Genomic DNA, 17,977 nt, shown 5'->3' with positions numbered 1-17,977 from the left:
TGAGAATGTATTGTTCCTGTTATCTTGCTAACACTACTTCTGCCCAGGAGACATGGATTCCAAATTCTATAACTGTATTAGATTCAGAAAAAGAGAGCACTGAGGAGCTTGACCCCCCCAAGACCCCCCAAACACACTGTGTCCGAGAGTAAGATCAAACACGTGCGAGAAAGGGAAGATCCTGAAGATAAAACCCGGAACACGTAGAGGATTGCTAAGTCAGTTTCTCTCTGGCTAACTGTAGGCTATTTCAGAGGGGCTACTGTTGTAGCCCCAAATTTACATTTTGGATTTTGAACTTTTTTAAAGTCAGGAGGGGAGGAGACGACCTAAAATCAGCTCAGCTGATCGTGCCCCGCCCTCCCCTAGTAGCCCACCAACCATAAAACCACCAGGTGCAAGCTTCAGTTTCAGGGAAACTCAATTTATTTGTAGCAATTGTTTCCGATGCAAAGGCTAAAGTAGGCATTTCCAATAGAAAATATACGGTAAGAAAAATTAAAAGTTGATCATTTCTTTGGACTTCCATGCTCTGCTGCCCCAGCCACATAGCTTCCCAGCACCGGAAGTGACAACTGCGGTAGTCTCGCAGTCGCTTGGGTCATAAACCCTGACACCGTCCCTCAGTCATACGCCTCCCATATTCCCTTAGCGCATCCAGTTCGCTCCACTCTGTTAAACCTAGAATCACGCCACTGTCATGTCCGCTGCTATCCTGAGAATGGAGCCATCGCCAGCTCGCACGTGCGTTACTATAGTAACCGACCCGTCTCCCACCCTCGCTTCTGACTCAGGCCCCCACCAAGGCCAGAGAGAGCAAGAGCCTTCCAAAACACAAGTCAGAGCATATCATTCCTCTGCTCGAAACCCTCTAAGAGCCTCGCACCACCTGATCTCTTTCTCAGTTACGGGAACCTCTTGTTTCTGGAACATTTCAGGCACACTTCTGCCTCGGGGGCTTCACACTTGCTGTTTGCTTTGCCCGGAACAATCCTCTCTCCTGACACGCACATGACTCACATTCTCCAAGTATTTGCTCGAATGTAGCTGCTCGGTGCGGCCTGTTTTTCAACTGCAAACTCCCACCTCCCCAGCATTCGCTCTGTTCAGCTTTATTTCTCACCACAGAATTTACCCCCTACTGATATTGGTTTTTTTTACTTATCTGTTGAATGTCTTGCTTTCAAAATGTAAAGTACCTGAAGGTGGTAATTTTTCAGTCTTGTTTCCTGCTATATCCCTAGCTCCTAAAACACTCAAATATTCAATGAATGAGCAAACAGGCCAAAGAGCCGATGTGAAATAGCTCATAGACTGCGATGTCTTCACTCAAGAGAGTAATAAAGGCGATGAGTAAGGGCATCCCAAACGAGCAAGGGCACAGAGTCCCAGCGGATGATGACATCAAGAGCCAACTGAATCCTCTTACAGGCGAAACTCTCTTCTACAGAAACTGTAGCCCTGGGATCAGGGGATTTCAGATGGGTCCCTGGTAGGTACGAGCAAAGCGAAAACGATCTGCCCAAGTCTGTCCAGAGTGCCTTGAATTTTACATTTAGACTACAGATGCTGGTCACATTCAAACATTCATGAGGCTTCCAAAAACATATTGCAGGAGAAAAAAATACATATAAAAATAAAATTATAAAAAGCTCTTCATTAAAATAGTAGTTTAAATAAATCCTCTGTCAGTACCACCCGGAGGCAGTGAGAGGCTCTAGAGAGGAGAGCTTAGAGCTTGTTACGTGATTACATGAGAACACGTGACCCCGTCTTCACGACACCGCCGTGAGAACCCCTTCCAGACGCAGCTCATCGCGCGGGCGGGAAAAGCGACTGTGGAAGATTATTCTATGTCTCGAGTTCTCGTTCTATTTGCCCTTTTTCATCTTAGCTGTCTTCTCCTTTCTTTTTTTCACATGCTTTGGAATTTTGTTTTTTCTTTTCTCTCTCTGGGCTTCCTTGACCATCTTTTTTCTCTCCTGTAAAACAAAACAAAATAAAAAAAGAAAGGAACCTGCAGATTTCACTCAAGAGTATTCATTTTACTATTACAACTAAGTAAGAAGATACATGTGAAAGGATAAAAGTGAGTATAACAGGAAAGATGAAAATAATTAGGATGGGGCGGTACAGTTTGGTTCCAGATTTGTCTCTAGCATTTCTTAATAGAAATTTGAAGAGTGCCCAACAGAAATATCTGGGAGGACTCTTAAAGTTTGCAGCTGTTTCTTCACAAGCTTCATATTCTAATAGAAATAAAGGTTGGAAAGAGACAAAGTATTTGCAATAGACATAGAGAGAAAATGTGAGCATTAACTTGGGTATGTCTCTCAGAAGTTTTAGGGACCAGAACACTGTAGGGTTTAAAGACTTAAGCTAAGAATGAACAGGAACATTTAGACAGCAATCACGTATCATTCGTCTCATGCCAATGACTTAAGAGTGGAATCAATCTTTTAGATTCTGGAAATACCGGCTTAGTTGCAAATCCCCTGCGAAACAGCCGTTCAGTATTTCACTACGAGACAACTCCAACATCAGTTGTGTTTCAAGTGAATGACAATCATTCCTAATCAATGAATTCAGTGTGTCCTCTCTCCAGGCAGTGCCCGGGGAGCTCCTAACAGAAGCCCAATCTCCACACGATGTGACCTCCAAAGGCAAAGCTCACACGTAGAAACTAGCACTACAACTACAAGTACTTACTGATCAATAATGTTTCCAGCCCTTACAATCTACTAATCTAATCATCTAATCTTGAGCACAGATATATGAAACTGGCTTTGCTGCTATGCTGAAAAACAAGAGAAATTCCATCCTCGGCTCACCTTTTTATCAACTTCGGTGTCAACATTGGGTTTCCTGGAGCAGGCCTGGTCTTCCTGCTCTTCAGCCTCTGTGTCAGAACACTCAGAGCTTCTAGCATCTTCTGAATCAGAACAAGCCTCTCCCTTAGCCTGATTGTCTAGAAGGGCAGGGACCTTGAAAATATTACAAAACCACGTTACTCTAAACCACTATTGTCCAAAGCGTTAATGCTAAAATTCAGATTTTTCAGCCTTCCAGTTATACGGTGAACAACCACAACCTGTACTGAAACATCGAGAACAACAGACTCGACATCAGAGAGGAAGCAAGGAAGCGGCACATCGAGTGAGGCTCCAGAACACACCCAGATGAAGGAACCGGGGCTTCACGGGGTGACCCAGATCACCGACAGAACTGAGCTGCGGTTTGGAAGGATGAAAAATACAGATAGAAGTGAAGAAATAAAGATTTATTTGGATAACTTCACAGCTGTTTTCCTATGAACTGAATTTCAAGCAACACTTACTATTAATCTAATCGAGAAGGAAAACAATATTTAAATAAGAGAAATTTGTGCTTTTTCTCCCCGAGGAAGTTTAGCAGTTTTTAAACGAGCAGGAACCATTTTTTAAAAAACAGATTTTCCTTTTATAAGAAAAAATGATCTTTAAAAGGCAATTGTACAGAAAGGTTTTCTAGTCAGTTTTCACAAAACCTTCATGGGCTGGAATTCAAGGCAGGACCACCCCATAGCACTTACTAGATGTAACACATACCAAACGTTTGAGTTTTCCTAATTCAATTCTTCCAAAAACAAAGACACAGTAAATTTTTGAAAAGCAAACTATGATCCTTCATATTTAAGCCTTTAATTAAGAATATTAAAATAGGGGGCGCCTGGGTGGCTCAGTGGGTTAAAGCCTCTGCCTTTGGCTCAGGTCATGATCCCAGGATCCTAGGATCAAGCCCCACATCGGGCTCTCTGCTCCACAGGGAGCCTGCTTCTCCCTCCCCCTTTGCCTGCTTCTCTGCCTACTTGTGATCTCTCTCTGTGAAATAAATAAATAAAATCTTAAAAACAAAAAAAGAATATTAAAATAGGTTCGCCTGGGTGGCTGAGTCAGTTCAATGTCTGCCTCTTGATCGCAGCTCAGGTTTTGATCTCAGATGAGTTCGAGCCCCACAATGGGCTCCATGTTGGGTATGGAGACTTTCTTTAAAAGATTTTATTTATTTACTTGGGAGAGAGAGAGAGTGAGACAGTGAGGGGGAGAGAGAGAGAGAATGAGTATAAGCAGAGGAAGGGTGAAGGGAGGGGCAGAGGCAGAGGGAGAAGCTGGCTCCCTGCTGAGCAGGGAACTCAACTTAGGACTTGATTCCAGGACCCTAGGATCATGACTTGAGCCGAAGGCAGATGCTTAACCAACTGAACCACCCAGGCGCCCCACATGGAGCCTATTTAAAAACAAAACAAAACATTAAAATAAGCAAAAAGTGCCTTTATTTTTGCTTATATTAGTTAATCCACATAATTCTAAAAATGTAAAGAAAAACAAGATTGTTTCAAGAAAAAACACTACAGGAATCCAGGAACTGTAAGACTGCTAAACCCGTGAGAATGGTCTGCAACAGGTTTTATACTAGTAGGAGACCAGATTTCCTTGTTGTTGTTAACTGTGAAAACCTCAAGAAACACCTGGTTATCATTAAACATTCCATAAATAAAGACCAGGATATAAAAAGTATCAATGCCTCAGCAACAAAAACAGAACAATTGGGAGACAGAAATAAACCACAAGTTCCTATAATTCACTTTTATAGTTAAGAAAAAAAGTGAACACAGGGCACCTGGGCGGCTCAGTGGGTTAAGGCTCTGCCTTCGGCTCAGGTCATAATCTCAAGGTCCTGGTATCGAGGCCCGCATTGGGCTCTCTGCTCAGCAGGGAGCCTGCTTCCCCCTCCCCATCTGCCTGCCTCTCTGCCTACTTGTGATTTCTCTCTCTGTCAAATAAATAAATAAAATCTTAAAAAAAAAAAAAAAGTGAACACAAATACAGCATTTCTGAAAATGCCCATAACTTCGAAAGTATCTATAATAGTAATACTATTGTTAGTTTAATTCTAGCATGCAGTAGCTTTTATATGCTTCCAGAGAGTATTTGTGTAAATGAGGAGCAACACAAGTTCTTATACCTTCTGAACTCCAGACAGATCTTTCTTCAATCCTGTAACCGTCTGGTACAGAATCTTAAAACAGGAAAGACAAAAAGAAGAATCAACATAAAGCTAGACAGTGAAAAACACACATTGCAATATTACAAGTGAACACTCTGGGCTCATAATCTTCTGTGATTATTAAAAGGTGCTTAAATTTATCCCCTGGCTAACACAGCAAGTTCACAGTGTGGTGTATCATTCTTGCCCACCAAGCATATAGGCATGAGCAACGGCCCACAGCCCACACACAGCCTGACGGTTTTTACAAATGAACGTCTGCAACCAATTTTATAATAGAAAATTCTAACTTTGATTCTCAATTAAACGGAATGAATGTATTCTCCTCCCCCAAATAACTCCATTCTTCTCTCAGTATTCGGAATCATGAAAAGCTGTATTCAATTATTATTAAAGGACTTTTAATTTCAACAATTTTTGGAGAAAATTTTTTTCTTATCTTATAATGACCTATATAATAGCCTCAATTTTGCTTCTTAGCCTGCAAAGTCTAAAATATTTACTATCTGGCCTTTCCACAGGAAGAAATTTTGCAAACCTTAAAATATGTATGTTAATGGACCTAGTGTAATAATTATTTACAGCCCAGACTTTACACAGATCTTCCATTTTCTGCAAATATAGTCTGTTGGACTCAAATGTGCCATTTTCTTTCACAAATACCAGTGAATTCCCTTTACATCCAATGTGCACAGAGGATCTATTAATGCAAAGGGAAACAGCCATCTCAGTAGACCAGAAGCCAAGATTCAAGATGGCAGGTGTGGGACAGGAACTTCCTCTATAAATCTGCTTAAAGATAAATCTACGTACAAACCAAGCTACTCACATTGTCTTGTTGGGCATTCATGGCCATGTCCTCCTCCTTCAATTTCATCATGATATCCATATCCCTTTCATAATTCTTTACTTCATTCAAGGTTCTAGGAATATATGCTCGCTTAAACACCTAACAGAGAAAAGGAAAATCAAAATGGTTATTTACACGCCTCTCTCATTCCCTGAGCATCCCATCCCCACCCCGTCAGAGCAGTCCGTCACCATCTACAGCACTGATTCTCAGCCAGGCTCTCTGCACACAGGGGCGTTGCTGTGTGGCATCCCAAAAAGACTTTGTTACTAATAATGAAACTGAAATGAAATGATTTGAAGTGCCCTCTTTCCCCTCGTGTGCATTCCCAAAAGCTTTTGAGTGGGAAAGAAAGGAATGGAGCTGCAGTTAGCAAGTACTGCCCTGGCCATGCCTTACAAAGGAACATATTCTTACGTGGAAATCTCACCTACTATAGTGAAAATTCACAAGTGCTGATAAATACAGGGTACCTTATATTCATCCATCACACTAACAGTCTGAGAACTTTTGATAAAAAGTCCACTATAGGGGCACCTGGGTGGCACAGTTGATTGAAAGATGGACTCCTGGCTTCAGATAAGGTGTGCTGAGATCGAGCCCCATGTCGGGCTCTGTGCTTAGTGTGCAGTCTGCTTGATGTTCTGTCTCCCTCTCCCTTGCCCCTCCCAATTGTTCTCTCCCTCTCTCAAACAAATAAATAAATTTCTAAAAAATACCCTGATCCCCAAGATTAAAATAATTTTCTTTTTCACCACACATAAATATTTAAAGTCTACAATGGTACCAAAATCAACATTTAAATCATTTAAAAATTCACATTTGTGTATGGAAATGGGCTTTTCCTTCTTGAATCATGTTTCAATGGGTTCTTTAAAAATGTTCTCTATCTGAAGCGTGATATGCCCTAATTTCAGACTACACTGCAAAGCTATAATAAGGGATACCTGGGTGGCGCAGTCAGTCAAACGTCTGCCTTCAGCTTCGGTCGTGATCCCAGGGTCCTGGGGTCAAGTCCCCCATCGGGACCCCTGCTCAGCAAGGAGCCTGCTTCTCCCTCTGCCTGTCGCCCCTTCCAACTCCCCTGCTGGTACTCTTGTGCTCTCTCTCTCTCTCTCCCCCTCTCTCTTGCTCACTATTTGGTAATCTGCTGGCTCTCTGGTAAATAAATAAATAAAATATATTTTTTTAAAAGTTGTAATAATTGAAACAGCACATAGCACTAGCACAAAAACAGACATGTAGATCAATGGAACAGAATAAAGAGCCCAGAAATAAGCCCATGCATATATGGTCAATAAATTTACAACAAGGGGATACGAACATGTAACGGGAAAGGACAGTCTCTTCAGTAAATGGTATTGGGAAAACTGGACTGCCACGTGCAAAAGAATGAAACTGGACGACTATCTTACAAACAAAAATAAACTCACAAAAGAGCAAAAACCTAAATGTAAGATCTAAGACTTTAAAATTTCTAAAAGAAAACAAAGAAAGTAAATTTAAACACAGTCTTAGTAGTATTTTTTTGGACCTTTCTCCTCAGACAAGGGCAACAAAAGCAAAAATAAGCAAACAGGGCTACATCAAACTAAAAACCTTTTCACAGCAAATCAAACCATCCACAAAATGAAAAGACAAACTACCAAGTGGGAGAAGATAATTTGCAAATGATGTATCTGATAGGGAGTTAATATCTAAAAGATCTAAGGAACTCAAAAAACTCACCACCAAAAAAATAAATCGATAAATAAATGATATAAAAATGGGCAGAGGACCCAAACAGAGATTTTCCCAGAGACATACAGATGGCCAACACACCCATGAAAACATGCTCAGCCTCACTGTAGAGATACAGATCTAAAGCACAATGAGAGATCACCTCGCACCAGTCAGAATGGCTATTATCAAAAAGAAGTAAGTGCTGGCAAAAATGTAGAGAAAAGAGAACGCCCACTCACTGCTGGAGGGAATGCAAAATGGTATAGCCACTATGGGAAACCTTACAGAGGTTCCTCAAAATATTAAAAATACAACTACCACAATATTCAGCAATTCTATTTCTGGGTGTTTATCCAGAGAAAACAAAAACACTAATTCGAAGAGATACATGCACCCCTATGTTCAGTGCAGTATTATTTACAATAGCCAAAGTAACGAAGAGCCCATTAATAAAGAAAATGTGTGTATACACACACACACACACACACACACACAAAAACATTACTCAGTCTTAAAGATGAGTGAAATCTTGCCATTTGTGACAACATGGATGGACCTCAAGGTTATTATGTTTAGTGAAATAAGACCAAGAAAGACAAGTATCATGTGATTTCACTTATATGTGGACTCTTTAAAAAAAAAAAACAAATGAACAAACAAAACAGAAACAGGCTCAGAAAAAGAGAACTGGTGGGTGCCAGACGGGGAGAGGACGGAGGAATGAGAAGGAGGTCAAGAGTAGAAACTTCTATGTCCTGGGACAGAGATGAAATCACCAAGAGTGACAGATCGTCTCTAGCCATCTTCCCTTGGAAGCAAGAGCAACAACTGTGCTATTTAGTATATATGACTTGTGAATTTTCAGTCTCTGAGTTACAGTTACTCTATTTTAACTATTTTACTTTAAACTGATCACTACTTTTTATACAAATGTGTAAACATATGATTGTCCTTATGTTTTGTTTTATAAAAAATACAATTTAATAAAAAAAAAGAGTATAAACCTCTAGGTTTAAGATAAATAAATCACAGGTATTTAAAACAGCACAGGGAATATAGTCAGTAACATTATAATAATATATATGGTGACAGCTGGTAACTAGACTACTCAGTAATGTACAGAAACGCCGAATCACCGTGCTGCACATCTGAAAGTGATACAATACCGTGCGTGAACTATTCTTCAAACAAATAAGTAAAGGTCTCCGTCTAGGACAATGTGCTAATAGGCTGCTGAGTGGAATGATGTAATGAAATGTAATTTATCCAATTTGGTTCAGTTCAATTATGTACAAGGAAATAGTCTCATCATCTGAAAACTGCTTCTCTCTTAAAAATCAAGTTCATGACCTAGCATGTCCTTCAAAAACAAAAACTCAAAAGCATTTCCTGCGACTGTGGATAGATAATCCACCTTACCTCTTCATCCACATGCTCTTGGCTGGACCGTTCTTCCTTGGTCCTTTGAGATGCTATTTCCATGGCCTTGGAAAGAAATCAAAAGTTACATTCCTTTATATTAGACCTACAGAAGATGCATCCATTTCTGCGTTTTAGGATAAACCTGCTCTCATCTTTCTCAGTTTCACCTCTCACTTCTGAGAAAAAGGACTCCGAGGCCTGGGAATGGCTCTCTCTGTCAGACCTCACCAAACAGGCTGCTCTCAGCTCGGAGGTAACAGCGTAAACCAAACTATTTAGCCCTGGGGAATCCCTACCCCTTTCCTCAAGAGTGAAACTGCCTAATTTTCTTTTTCAAGATTTTATTTATTTGAGAGAGAGTGCAGGGGGAGGGGCAAAGGAAAGGGGAGATGCAGATGCAGATGCCCTGCTGGGCAGGGACCCCGGGACCGACACCTCAGCCAAACGGAGATGCTCAACTGACTGAGCCACCCAGGCGCTCCTAATTTTTTTTTTTTTTTTTTTTTAAAGAAGTCTTCACACCCCGTGCAGGGGGTTGAATTCAAGACCCTACTTTTCCTAATTTTTAAATGATTAGCAAAAATATTTACTAAAAAACAGCTGAGACCCAAAGAATGGAAGAACCACCCTTTAATTCTGTAGTAGTCAATGAAGGGAATCAAAGAGGAAAAGTGGACTGTCCTCTAGTTTCGAGCATGTGTGTCTAACGCTGCAGAAAAATAAAATGCCAGAGGAATCTCTTTGAGCAGTGGCTGCAGCTAAGGTGACAAAGATTCTATGAGAGTCTCTGGTCTTGGAAAACTGGAGATTTGTTCTCTACTTGGAATACATAGAAAAAAAGAATTGTACTAGGGTTTTTGGTTTTTTCATTCAGACACTAAAATTAGTGCTAAAAATTTTAGGAATAAAAACAGTATGTATTTATTCAATTAACACACATAATTGCTTAGTGAGTGCAAGGTACAGATTTGGTACTGGGTAATACAGGAATCAGCCTGCTGCCCCTTATGGGCTCGCAGTCTAGCAGAGGGTGACAACATTAAAAAGAATTTAATAACAAGAGTGCCAGGTGACTCAGTCTGTTAAGTGTCTGACTCTTGATCTCAGCTCATGTCTAATCTCAGGGTTGTGAGTTCAACCCCACGCAGTGGGGAGCCTACATAAAAAACAGAAAAAAAAAGTGGAAAAAAGATAACTTAATGACAAGTGAGGCAGTTTGACCACTTCTACTACTTAATGACAAGTGAGGCAGTTTGACCACTTCTACTATAGGCTCACAAGATCTGGGAAATACACCTGTAGAAACAATGATTTCTGCCTGATTTCTCCCTGAAAAAGTTCTGTGAATAGAGCTCTAATGTGGCCAACAAGCAGGTGAAAAGATGCTCAACGTCACTCATCACCAAGGAAATGCAAATCAAAGCTATGATACTCCACACCTCTCACCCGTGAGGACAGCTCAACACAGGGCAACACAGGGCACCTGGGTGGCTCAGTGGGTTAAGCCTCTGCTTTCAGCTCGGGTCATGGTCTCAGGGTCCTGGGATCGAGCCCTGCATTGGACTCTCTGCTCAGTGGGGAGCTACTTCCCCCCCTTCTCTCTCTCTGCCTGCCTCTCTGCCTACTTGTGATCCCTCTCTCTGTCAAAAAAAAAAAAAAAAAAAAAAATTAAAAGAAAAAAGAAAGAGCAACACAAAAACAAAACCAGAACACGGTGAGGATGTATGTGAAGAAACTGGAACCATCTGCACAGTGTTGGGCTGGAATGTAAAATGGTTTCACTGCTAAGGAAGACAGAATGGCAGTTTCTCAAAAAAAGTAGAACAGAATTACTAGCTAATGCAGCACCTGCACTTCTGGGTATCACCCAAAGGAACTGAAAGCACGGTCTTGAAGAGAGACTGGTGCACCCATGTTCACAGCTGCATTATTTGCAACACGCAAGGGGTTTCAGAAGCACCCCCAGTGTCCACTCGGACGGATGGGTGCACAGGTGTGGCTGTTCACCATGAATGAATCTTGAGGACACTATGCTAAGGGAAACAAGGAACCAGAAAAAGGAAACAAAACAGCATGATTCCACTTACGGGAGGTACTTAGAGTAGACAACCTCACAGGCGGAAAGTAGAAGGGGCTGGGGGCAGGGAGAAACGGGGTGTTAACGTTGACTGGGTACGGAGTTTGTATTTTACAAGATGGAGAAGTTCTCAGGATGGACAGTGATGATGGTGGCACAAGAGTGTGAATGTACATGATGCCATAGGACCATACACTTACACGTGGTTACAATGGTATGTTTTACACTATGTGCATTTCGCCACACTTGCAGAAGTTCTAGGATTCAAAAAGGCCTCTGAGAAACAAGGGAAAGACCAGAAGCCAAACAAGTTTCTCACTAAAGGTTCATGACCTTTGGTGGTCTATGTGACCTTGCCCAACACTTCAAGTCAAGAAACCTGGCTTTCCCACTGGCTCTTCACTGTACTTCTCATTCCCTATGTGTGAAATCAAAAGAAGGTCTCAAGAAGCTGTTGAAACGAACATACGCTGAGCAGTTGGGAGTCCCTGGAAGTGCCACGTGAGCACAAATTACTATTTCCTGTTCTTTCCTTTCCTCGCCCCATCTCACCTTTGAGAGGTAAGCATCCATGTTCTCATGTGTGATGGACGGATCTGTGACAAATTCAAAGAGTTCCCGCACCGTCATCACGGCAACACCGTGCTTCAGAAAGAAATCTGTTGGAAGGAAAATACAGTACAGCCTTAGGAGGGGAAAGATTATTATTCCAACTACTTTATGGAGAAACAAAGAGAGGAATAAAAATATACCATCTCCCGATCACAACTAACACCAAGGAAGTAGAAACAATCATCAAGTTATTATCAACAGTTATATGCCAATAAGCTACGCAACCTAGATGAAATGGATGCATTCCCAAAATTGAACCAGGAAGAAATTGACAACCTGAATAGACCAATATCTAGTAACGAGATTGAAGCAGTGATCAAAAACCTCCCAAAAAACAAGAGCCCAGGACCTGACAGATTCCCTGGGGAATTCTACCAAACTTTCAAAGAAGAAATAACACCTATTCTCCTGAAGCTGTTTCAAAAAATTGAAGCAGAAGGAAAACTTCCAGACTCTTTCTATGAAGCCAGCAATACTCTGATCCCCAAACCAGGCAAAGACCCTACCAAAAAGGAGAATTTCAGACCAATATCACTGATGAATATGGATGCTAAGATTCTCAACATGATCCTAGCAAACAGGATCCAACAGCACATTAAAAAGATTATCCACCATGACCAGGTGGGATTCATCCCTGGGCTACAAGGATGGTTCAACATTCGCAAATCAATCAATGTGATAGAACAAATTAATAAGAGAAGAGAAAAGAACCACATGGTCCTCTCAATTGATGCAAAAAAAGCATTTGACAAAATCCAGCATCTGTTCCTGATTAAAACGCATCAAAGTATAGGGATAGAGGGAACATTCCTGAACTTCATCAAATCTATCTATGGAAGACCCACAGCAAATATTATCCTCAATGGGAAAAAGCTTGCAGCCTTCCCGTTGAGATCAGGAACACGACAAGGATGCCCACTCACCACTCTTGTTCGACATAGTATTAGAAGTCGTAGCAACAGCAATCAGACAACAAAGAGAAATATAAGGTATCCAAATTGGCAATGAAGAAGTCAAACTCTCTCTCTTCGCAGATGACATGATGCTTTATATGGAAAACCCAAAAGACTCCACCCCCAAACTACTAGAACTCATACAGCAATTCAGCAACGTGGCAGAATACAAAGTCAATGTACAGAAATCAGTGGCTTTCTTATACACTAACAATGAAAATACAGAAAGGGAAATTAGAGAATTGATTCCATTTACTATAGCACCAAGAACCATAAGATACCTGGGAATAAACCTAACCAAAGAGGTAAAGGATCTGTACTTGAGGAACTACAGAACACTCATGAAAGAAATTGAAGAAGACACAAAAAGATGAAAGACCATTCCATGCTCTTGGATCGGAAGAATAAACATTGTTAAAATGTCTATACTGCCTAGAGCAATCTATACTTTTAATGCCATTCCGATCAAAATTCCACCAGTATTCTTCAAAGAGCTGGAGCAAATAATCCAAAAATTTGTATGGAATCAGAAGAGACCCCGAATCGCTAAGGAAATGTTGAAAAACAAAAATAAAACAGGGGGCATCACGCTACCTGATTTCAAGCTTTACTACAAAGCTGTGATCACCAAGACAGCATGGTACTGGCATAAAAGAAGACACACAGACCAGTTGAACAGAGTAGAGAGCCCACATATGGACCCTCAACTCTATGGGCAAATAATCTTTGACAAAACAGGAAAAAATATACAGTGGAAAAAAGATAGTCTCTTCAATAAATGGTGCTGGGAAAACTGGGCAGCTATATGTAGAAGAATGAAACTCGACCATTCTCTTACACCGTACACAAAGATAAACTCAAAATGGATAAAGACCTCAGTGTGAGACAGGAATCCATCAGAATCCTAGAGGAGAACATAGGCAGTAATCTCTTCGATATCAGCCACAGCAACTTCTTTCAAGATATGTCTCCAAAGGCAAAGGAAACAAAAGCGAAAATGAACTTTTGGGACTTCATCAAAATCAAAAGCTTCTGCACAGCAAAGGAAAAAGTCAAGAAAACAAAGAGGCGACCCACAAAATGGGAGAAGATATTTGCAAATGACAGCACAGACAAAAGGTTGATATCCAGGATCTATAGAAAACTCCTCAAACTCAACACACACAAAATAGACAATCTATCCAAAAGTGGGCAGAAGATATGAACAGACACTTCTCCAATGAAGACATACAAATACAAAAAAAAGACATACAAAAGACATACTATCAGACACATGAAAAAATGTTCATCATCACTAGCCCTCAGGGAGATTCAAATTAAAACCACATTGAGATATCACCTTACACCAGTTAGGATGGCCAAAATTAACAAGACAGGAAACAACATGTGTTGGAGGGGATGTGGAGAAAGGGGAACCCTCTTACACTGTTGGTGGGAATGCAAGTTGGTGCAGCCTCTTTGGGGAACAGTGTGGAGATTCCTCAAGAAATTAAAAATCATGACCCTGCAATTGCACTCCTGGGTATTTACCCCAAAGATACAGATGGAGTGAAATGAAGGGCCATCTGTACCCCAATGTTTATAGCAGCAATGGCCACGGTCGCCAAACTGTGGAAAGAACCAAGATGCCCTTCAACGGACGAATGGATAAGGAAGATGTGGTCCATATACACTATGGAGTATTATGCCTCCATCAGAAAGGATGAATACCCAACTTTTGTAGCAACATGGACGGGACTGGAAGAGATTATGCTGAGTGAAGTAAGTCAAGCAGAGAGAGAGTCAATTATCATATGGTTTCACTTATTTGTGGAACATAACAAATAGCATGGAGGACATGGGGAGTTAGAGAGGAGAAGGGAGTTGGGGGAAATTGGAAGGGGAGGTGAACCATGAGAGACTATGGACTCTGAAAAATAATCTGAGGGTTTTGAAGGGGTGGGGGGTGGGAGGTTGGGGTACCAGGTGGTGGGCATTATATAGGGCACGGACTGTATGGAGCACTGGGTATGGTGCAAAAATAATGAATACTGTTATGCTAAAAATAAATAAAAAATAAATTTTAAAAAAGTTAAAATATATGTATGTATATATACCATCTCCCAGCAAATGGTAGACGTACCACTACATGAAATGATTCAGTGCCATGATTTGGTATCAGCAGAACCAACAGACACAAACAACTTGGTAGGAAACTCCAATTTCCACTCACCGTTGACGTTGGCACAGTCCTTTCTTAAGAACTCCAAGGCATGTGGGTGGTCATGCTCTACGGACTGAGAAACATCAATGATGTACACACCTCCGCTATGGTACCTATGGGCCAGACACACAGGGACTTGGGATCGACTACTTTCCTGCATTTTTTTGTTCAAAAAAATTCTATCTTAAGAGCAAAGGAAATAGTCAATAGAACGAACAAGGTGGGTAAGGGTAAGAGGCCACTCTGACTAGCAGGAGATGAAAACTGAAACAACTTCCAAAGTCCTGTAAATCTGTTAAGGATCAGACGGTCAGTTCTGTGACTAAGGCCACTGTAGGGCACAGAACACATCCTACACTATGACCATGTGAAAGCCAACTTGAAAACTCTAGAATTTAAAAATGACTTGTTGGGGGCGCCTGCGTGGCTCAGCCATTAAGTGTCCGCCTTTGGCTCAAGTCATGATCCCAGGGTCCTGGGATGGAGGGCCGGGTTGGGCTCCCTGCTCAGGTGGGTGTCTGCTTCTCCCTCTCCTCCCTGTTCGAGTTCTTCCTGTCTCTGTTTCTCTCTCAAATAAAAAAATCGAAAAATAAAATAAAAATGACTCCTTGCTTTGGACTTTATTTTCTTGAAGGCCATGAAGTGCTGTACAGGAGGTTCCTAGGGGACAAAACACACTCACAGCATGTTAAATTCACTGAGATCTGCGTGGACGAGTCTGGCATCTTGATACATTCTTCTCATATACTGGATGAGCTGTAGATATAACTCCCGAGCCTTGGATTCTGATAACTGGACATTTTTCAACAGTGGCGCTGGCCTTAAATACAAATAAAACAAACTAAGATAAAATGCCCCAGAACGAGTTTTCTTGCTTTGTACCACACATGGCTACATGGACTTCTTTTCAACAACTCATCACTGAACAACTATATCACTACAGATGTACCAATCCAAAAAGCTGTCGAGAAACAGGTGTTCTCCCAGCTTACTGTGGAAAACATTCCTCAAATTTGTTATTCTGAAGTATTCTGAGACTTAAAAAGGTAGAATAAATGAATAACTCTCTGCACGAGTACAGTGGAAAAGATTCACAAAAAAAAAAAAAAATTCCAAGATGAAAGGAGCTATTTCAATGGGAAAGAGTCCTATATTGGATAATTCAAAGCACTTAAAAATATACTTCTGAAAAAATTTTTTTAAAAAAAATACACCTCTGAGCATGTAATTCTTAGCCTTCTACGTACTCACATGTCATCTTTACCAATGAAGCCCATGACAAGAACATGACTTCTCAGCAGGATAGGTTCTGGGCATGGGATCTGCGCTGTGTTCAGCCTGTGGTATTCAAAGACAAAAGGACAAGGGAAAAGGTGACCCAGTATCCAAAACAAATGACAGCAGCTATAGCACACAAGATTAATACAGCTGTTAGGAAACAGCATCAACATGTCTCAACGGTGTTACTGCATTTCAGAAACTTGAAGATCCCAGAGATTTTGGGTAGCACCATGATGCACAACCAAGAATGACAAAACACTGGGAATTAACCTACATCTCATAACCTCTAAGGCTCAGCCCAATTCCAGAGATGTGAAACTGTGAATTGTGCATCCTGGAATTGGTTAACTACAGCAGATCTGTCTTCTGAGTTGATTAGCCTCAACAATGATTAAAAAAAACACTTGGATTCAGGGCACCTGGCTGGCTCAGATGGTAGAGTGAACACGAGACTCTTGATCCTGGGGTAGTGAGTTAGAGCCCCACCCACGGTGGGTGTAGTTTACTTACAAAACAAAACAAAACAGTTGGATTCATACATAATAGCTAGCTGAACACAGGAAGATTTCAAAAGTACTTTCAAAACAAGTATTTAATACTAACATATCCAATGTATGTCATTAATGCACTGCAGATAAAACGCCAAAAAGGTATTTGAAAGAGGGGAAAAAAACTTCAAAAAATATTTTTTAAGATTTTATTTATTTATGACGGAGAGACACAGCAAGAGAAGGACACCAGCACAGGGGAGCTGGTGAGGGAGAAGCAGACTTCCTGCCGAGCAAGGAGTTCAATATGGGGCTCCATCCCAGGACGCTGGGATCACGACCTGAGTCACAGGCAGACAGCAAACAACGGAGCCACCCAGGCACCCCAAAACTTCAATTTTTTGAGAAAACTTGGTCTCAGCTCGATAAGTTGCCCTCACCTGATATAAAAGTGTCAGCACAAAGAATGGATAAATATGTCCAAGACTGGACTGAAACCAGAAAAAGAAAACCATGACAGAGTTGAGGTCTTAACAAAACTGTCTAAAACTCCAATGCCTATAAAAAATGACACATCAGTCTCAAAACCCGACTGTGCATTTCCCTATTTAAAATCTTGCAACAGCCCCTATCATCCTCAGTATAAATTTTAAATGCTTTCACATGGCTTCCAAGGAGCTTGGAATGACCCAGCCTTGCTAAATAAATGTAAATTTTTCCCAAAACAGAGTGGGAAAGTAATGGGTTCCCAAAACAGAGAAGACAAGGTAGTTCTTATTTGTCCAGGAATGTGCTGGATCTAACAGAAATGAACAGCACTCCAAGTACCCACTTTTGGACAGAACCACCCTGGGATTTGCCAGCAGGAAGGAGAGAGGGCCAGTATGGTTGCCGCAGCACAGCCACACACCTCCCCCCCGCCCCCCTCCCTGACAGTCACCTGATTAAGTTCCTCATTTCTTTTTCTGCCCAGGTTTTCACCATTTTTCTGGGGTTTCCTTTACAATAGCCATGACGAAATCTTGAACGAGAAAAATATTTGTTATTCCAATCATTCCATTATTCCGGTCTGTATTCTAGGATGGAGAAATTAGGCCAACTAGAAAAAGAATCGGAGCTTACCTGAATTCCCCACTTACATACTTATCCCGATCTTTGAATACTAAAATAGAAGTTTTGTAAATTTTGATTGCTCTGCTCTCTCCGTTTGCTGTGCTAGCGTGGTACACATTCGCCTATTTTGCATCAAAAACAAAAGGACATTTGTGTTAAATAGCTACACATGGCATTTCAATTTTTCACTCTATTTGATTCTATTCTCAA

The 17,977-nt window shown here is 41.1% G+C and overlaps 1 protein-coding gene across 2 annotated transcripts in view; it reads right to left on the bottom strand.

Annotated features, from left to right (window-relative positions):
• Nucleotides 1-403: 403 nt before the first annotated feature.
• The window catches only part of RIOK1 (RIO kinase 1), a 28,545-nt gene continuing 10,971 nt past the window's right edge, over nt 404-17,977 (bottom strand). For both annotated transcript variants that reach the window (XM_004753677.3, XM_045066981.1), the window contains exons 7-17: nt 17,777-17,889; nt 17,595-17,675; nt 16,137-16,223; nt 15,568-15,705; nt 14,895-14,998; nt 11,670-11,776; nt 9,038-9,103; nt 5,876-5,995; nt 5,005-5,058; nt 2,832-2,984; nt 404-1,982 (exon numbers count right to left, since the gene is read on the bottom strand). In XM_004753677.3, the coding sequence (XP_004753734.1) occupies nt 1,872-1,982; nt 2,832-2,984; nt 5,005-5,058; nt 5,876-5,995; nt 9,038-9,103; nt 11,670-11,776; nt 14,895-14,998; nt 15,568-15,705; nt 16,137-16,223; nt 17,595-17,675; nt 17,777-17,889 (1,134 nt within the window). In that variant the 3' untranslated portion in view covers nt 404-1,871. The remainder of the gene's footprint in view (nt 1,983-2,831; nt 2,985-5,004; nt 5,059-5,875; nt 5,996-9,037; nt 9,104-11,669; nt 11,777-14,894; nt 14,999-15,567; nt 15,706-16,136; nt 16,224-17,594; nt 17,676-17,776; nt 17,890-17,977) is intronic.

Source organism: Mustela putorius, unplaced genomic scaffold (assembly GCF_011764305.1).
Source record: "Mustela putorius furo isolate JIRA1106 unplaced genomic scaffold, ASM1176430v1.1 tig00003870_pilon_pilon_pilon, whole genome shotgun sequence".
Classification (NCBI taxonomy): domain Eukaryota; kingdom Metazoa; phylum Chordata; class Mammalia; order Carnivora; family Mustelidae; genus Mustela; species Mustela putorius.
This window is presented reverse-complemented; position numbering and strand designations above follow the sequence as displayed.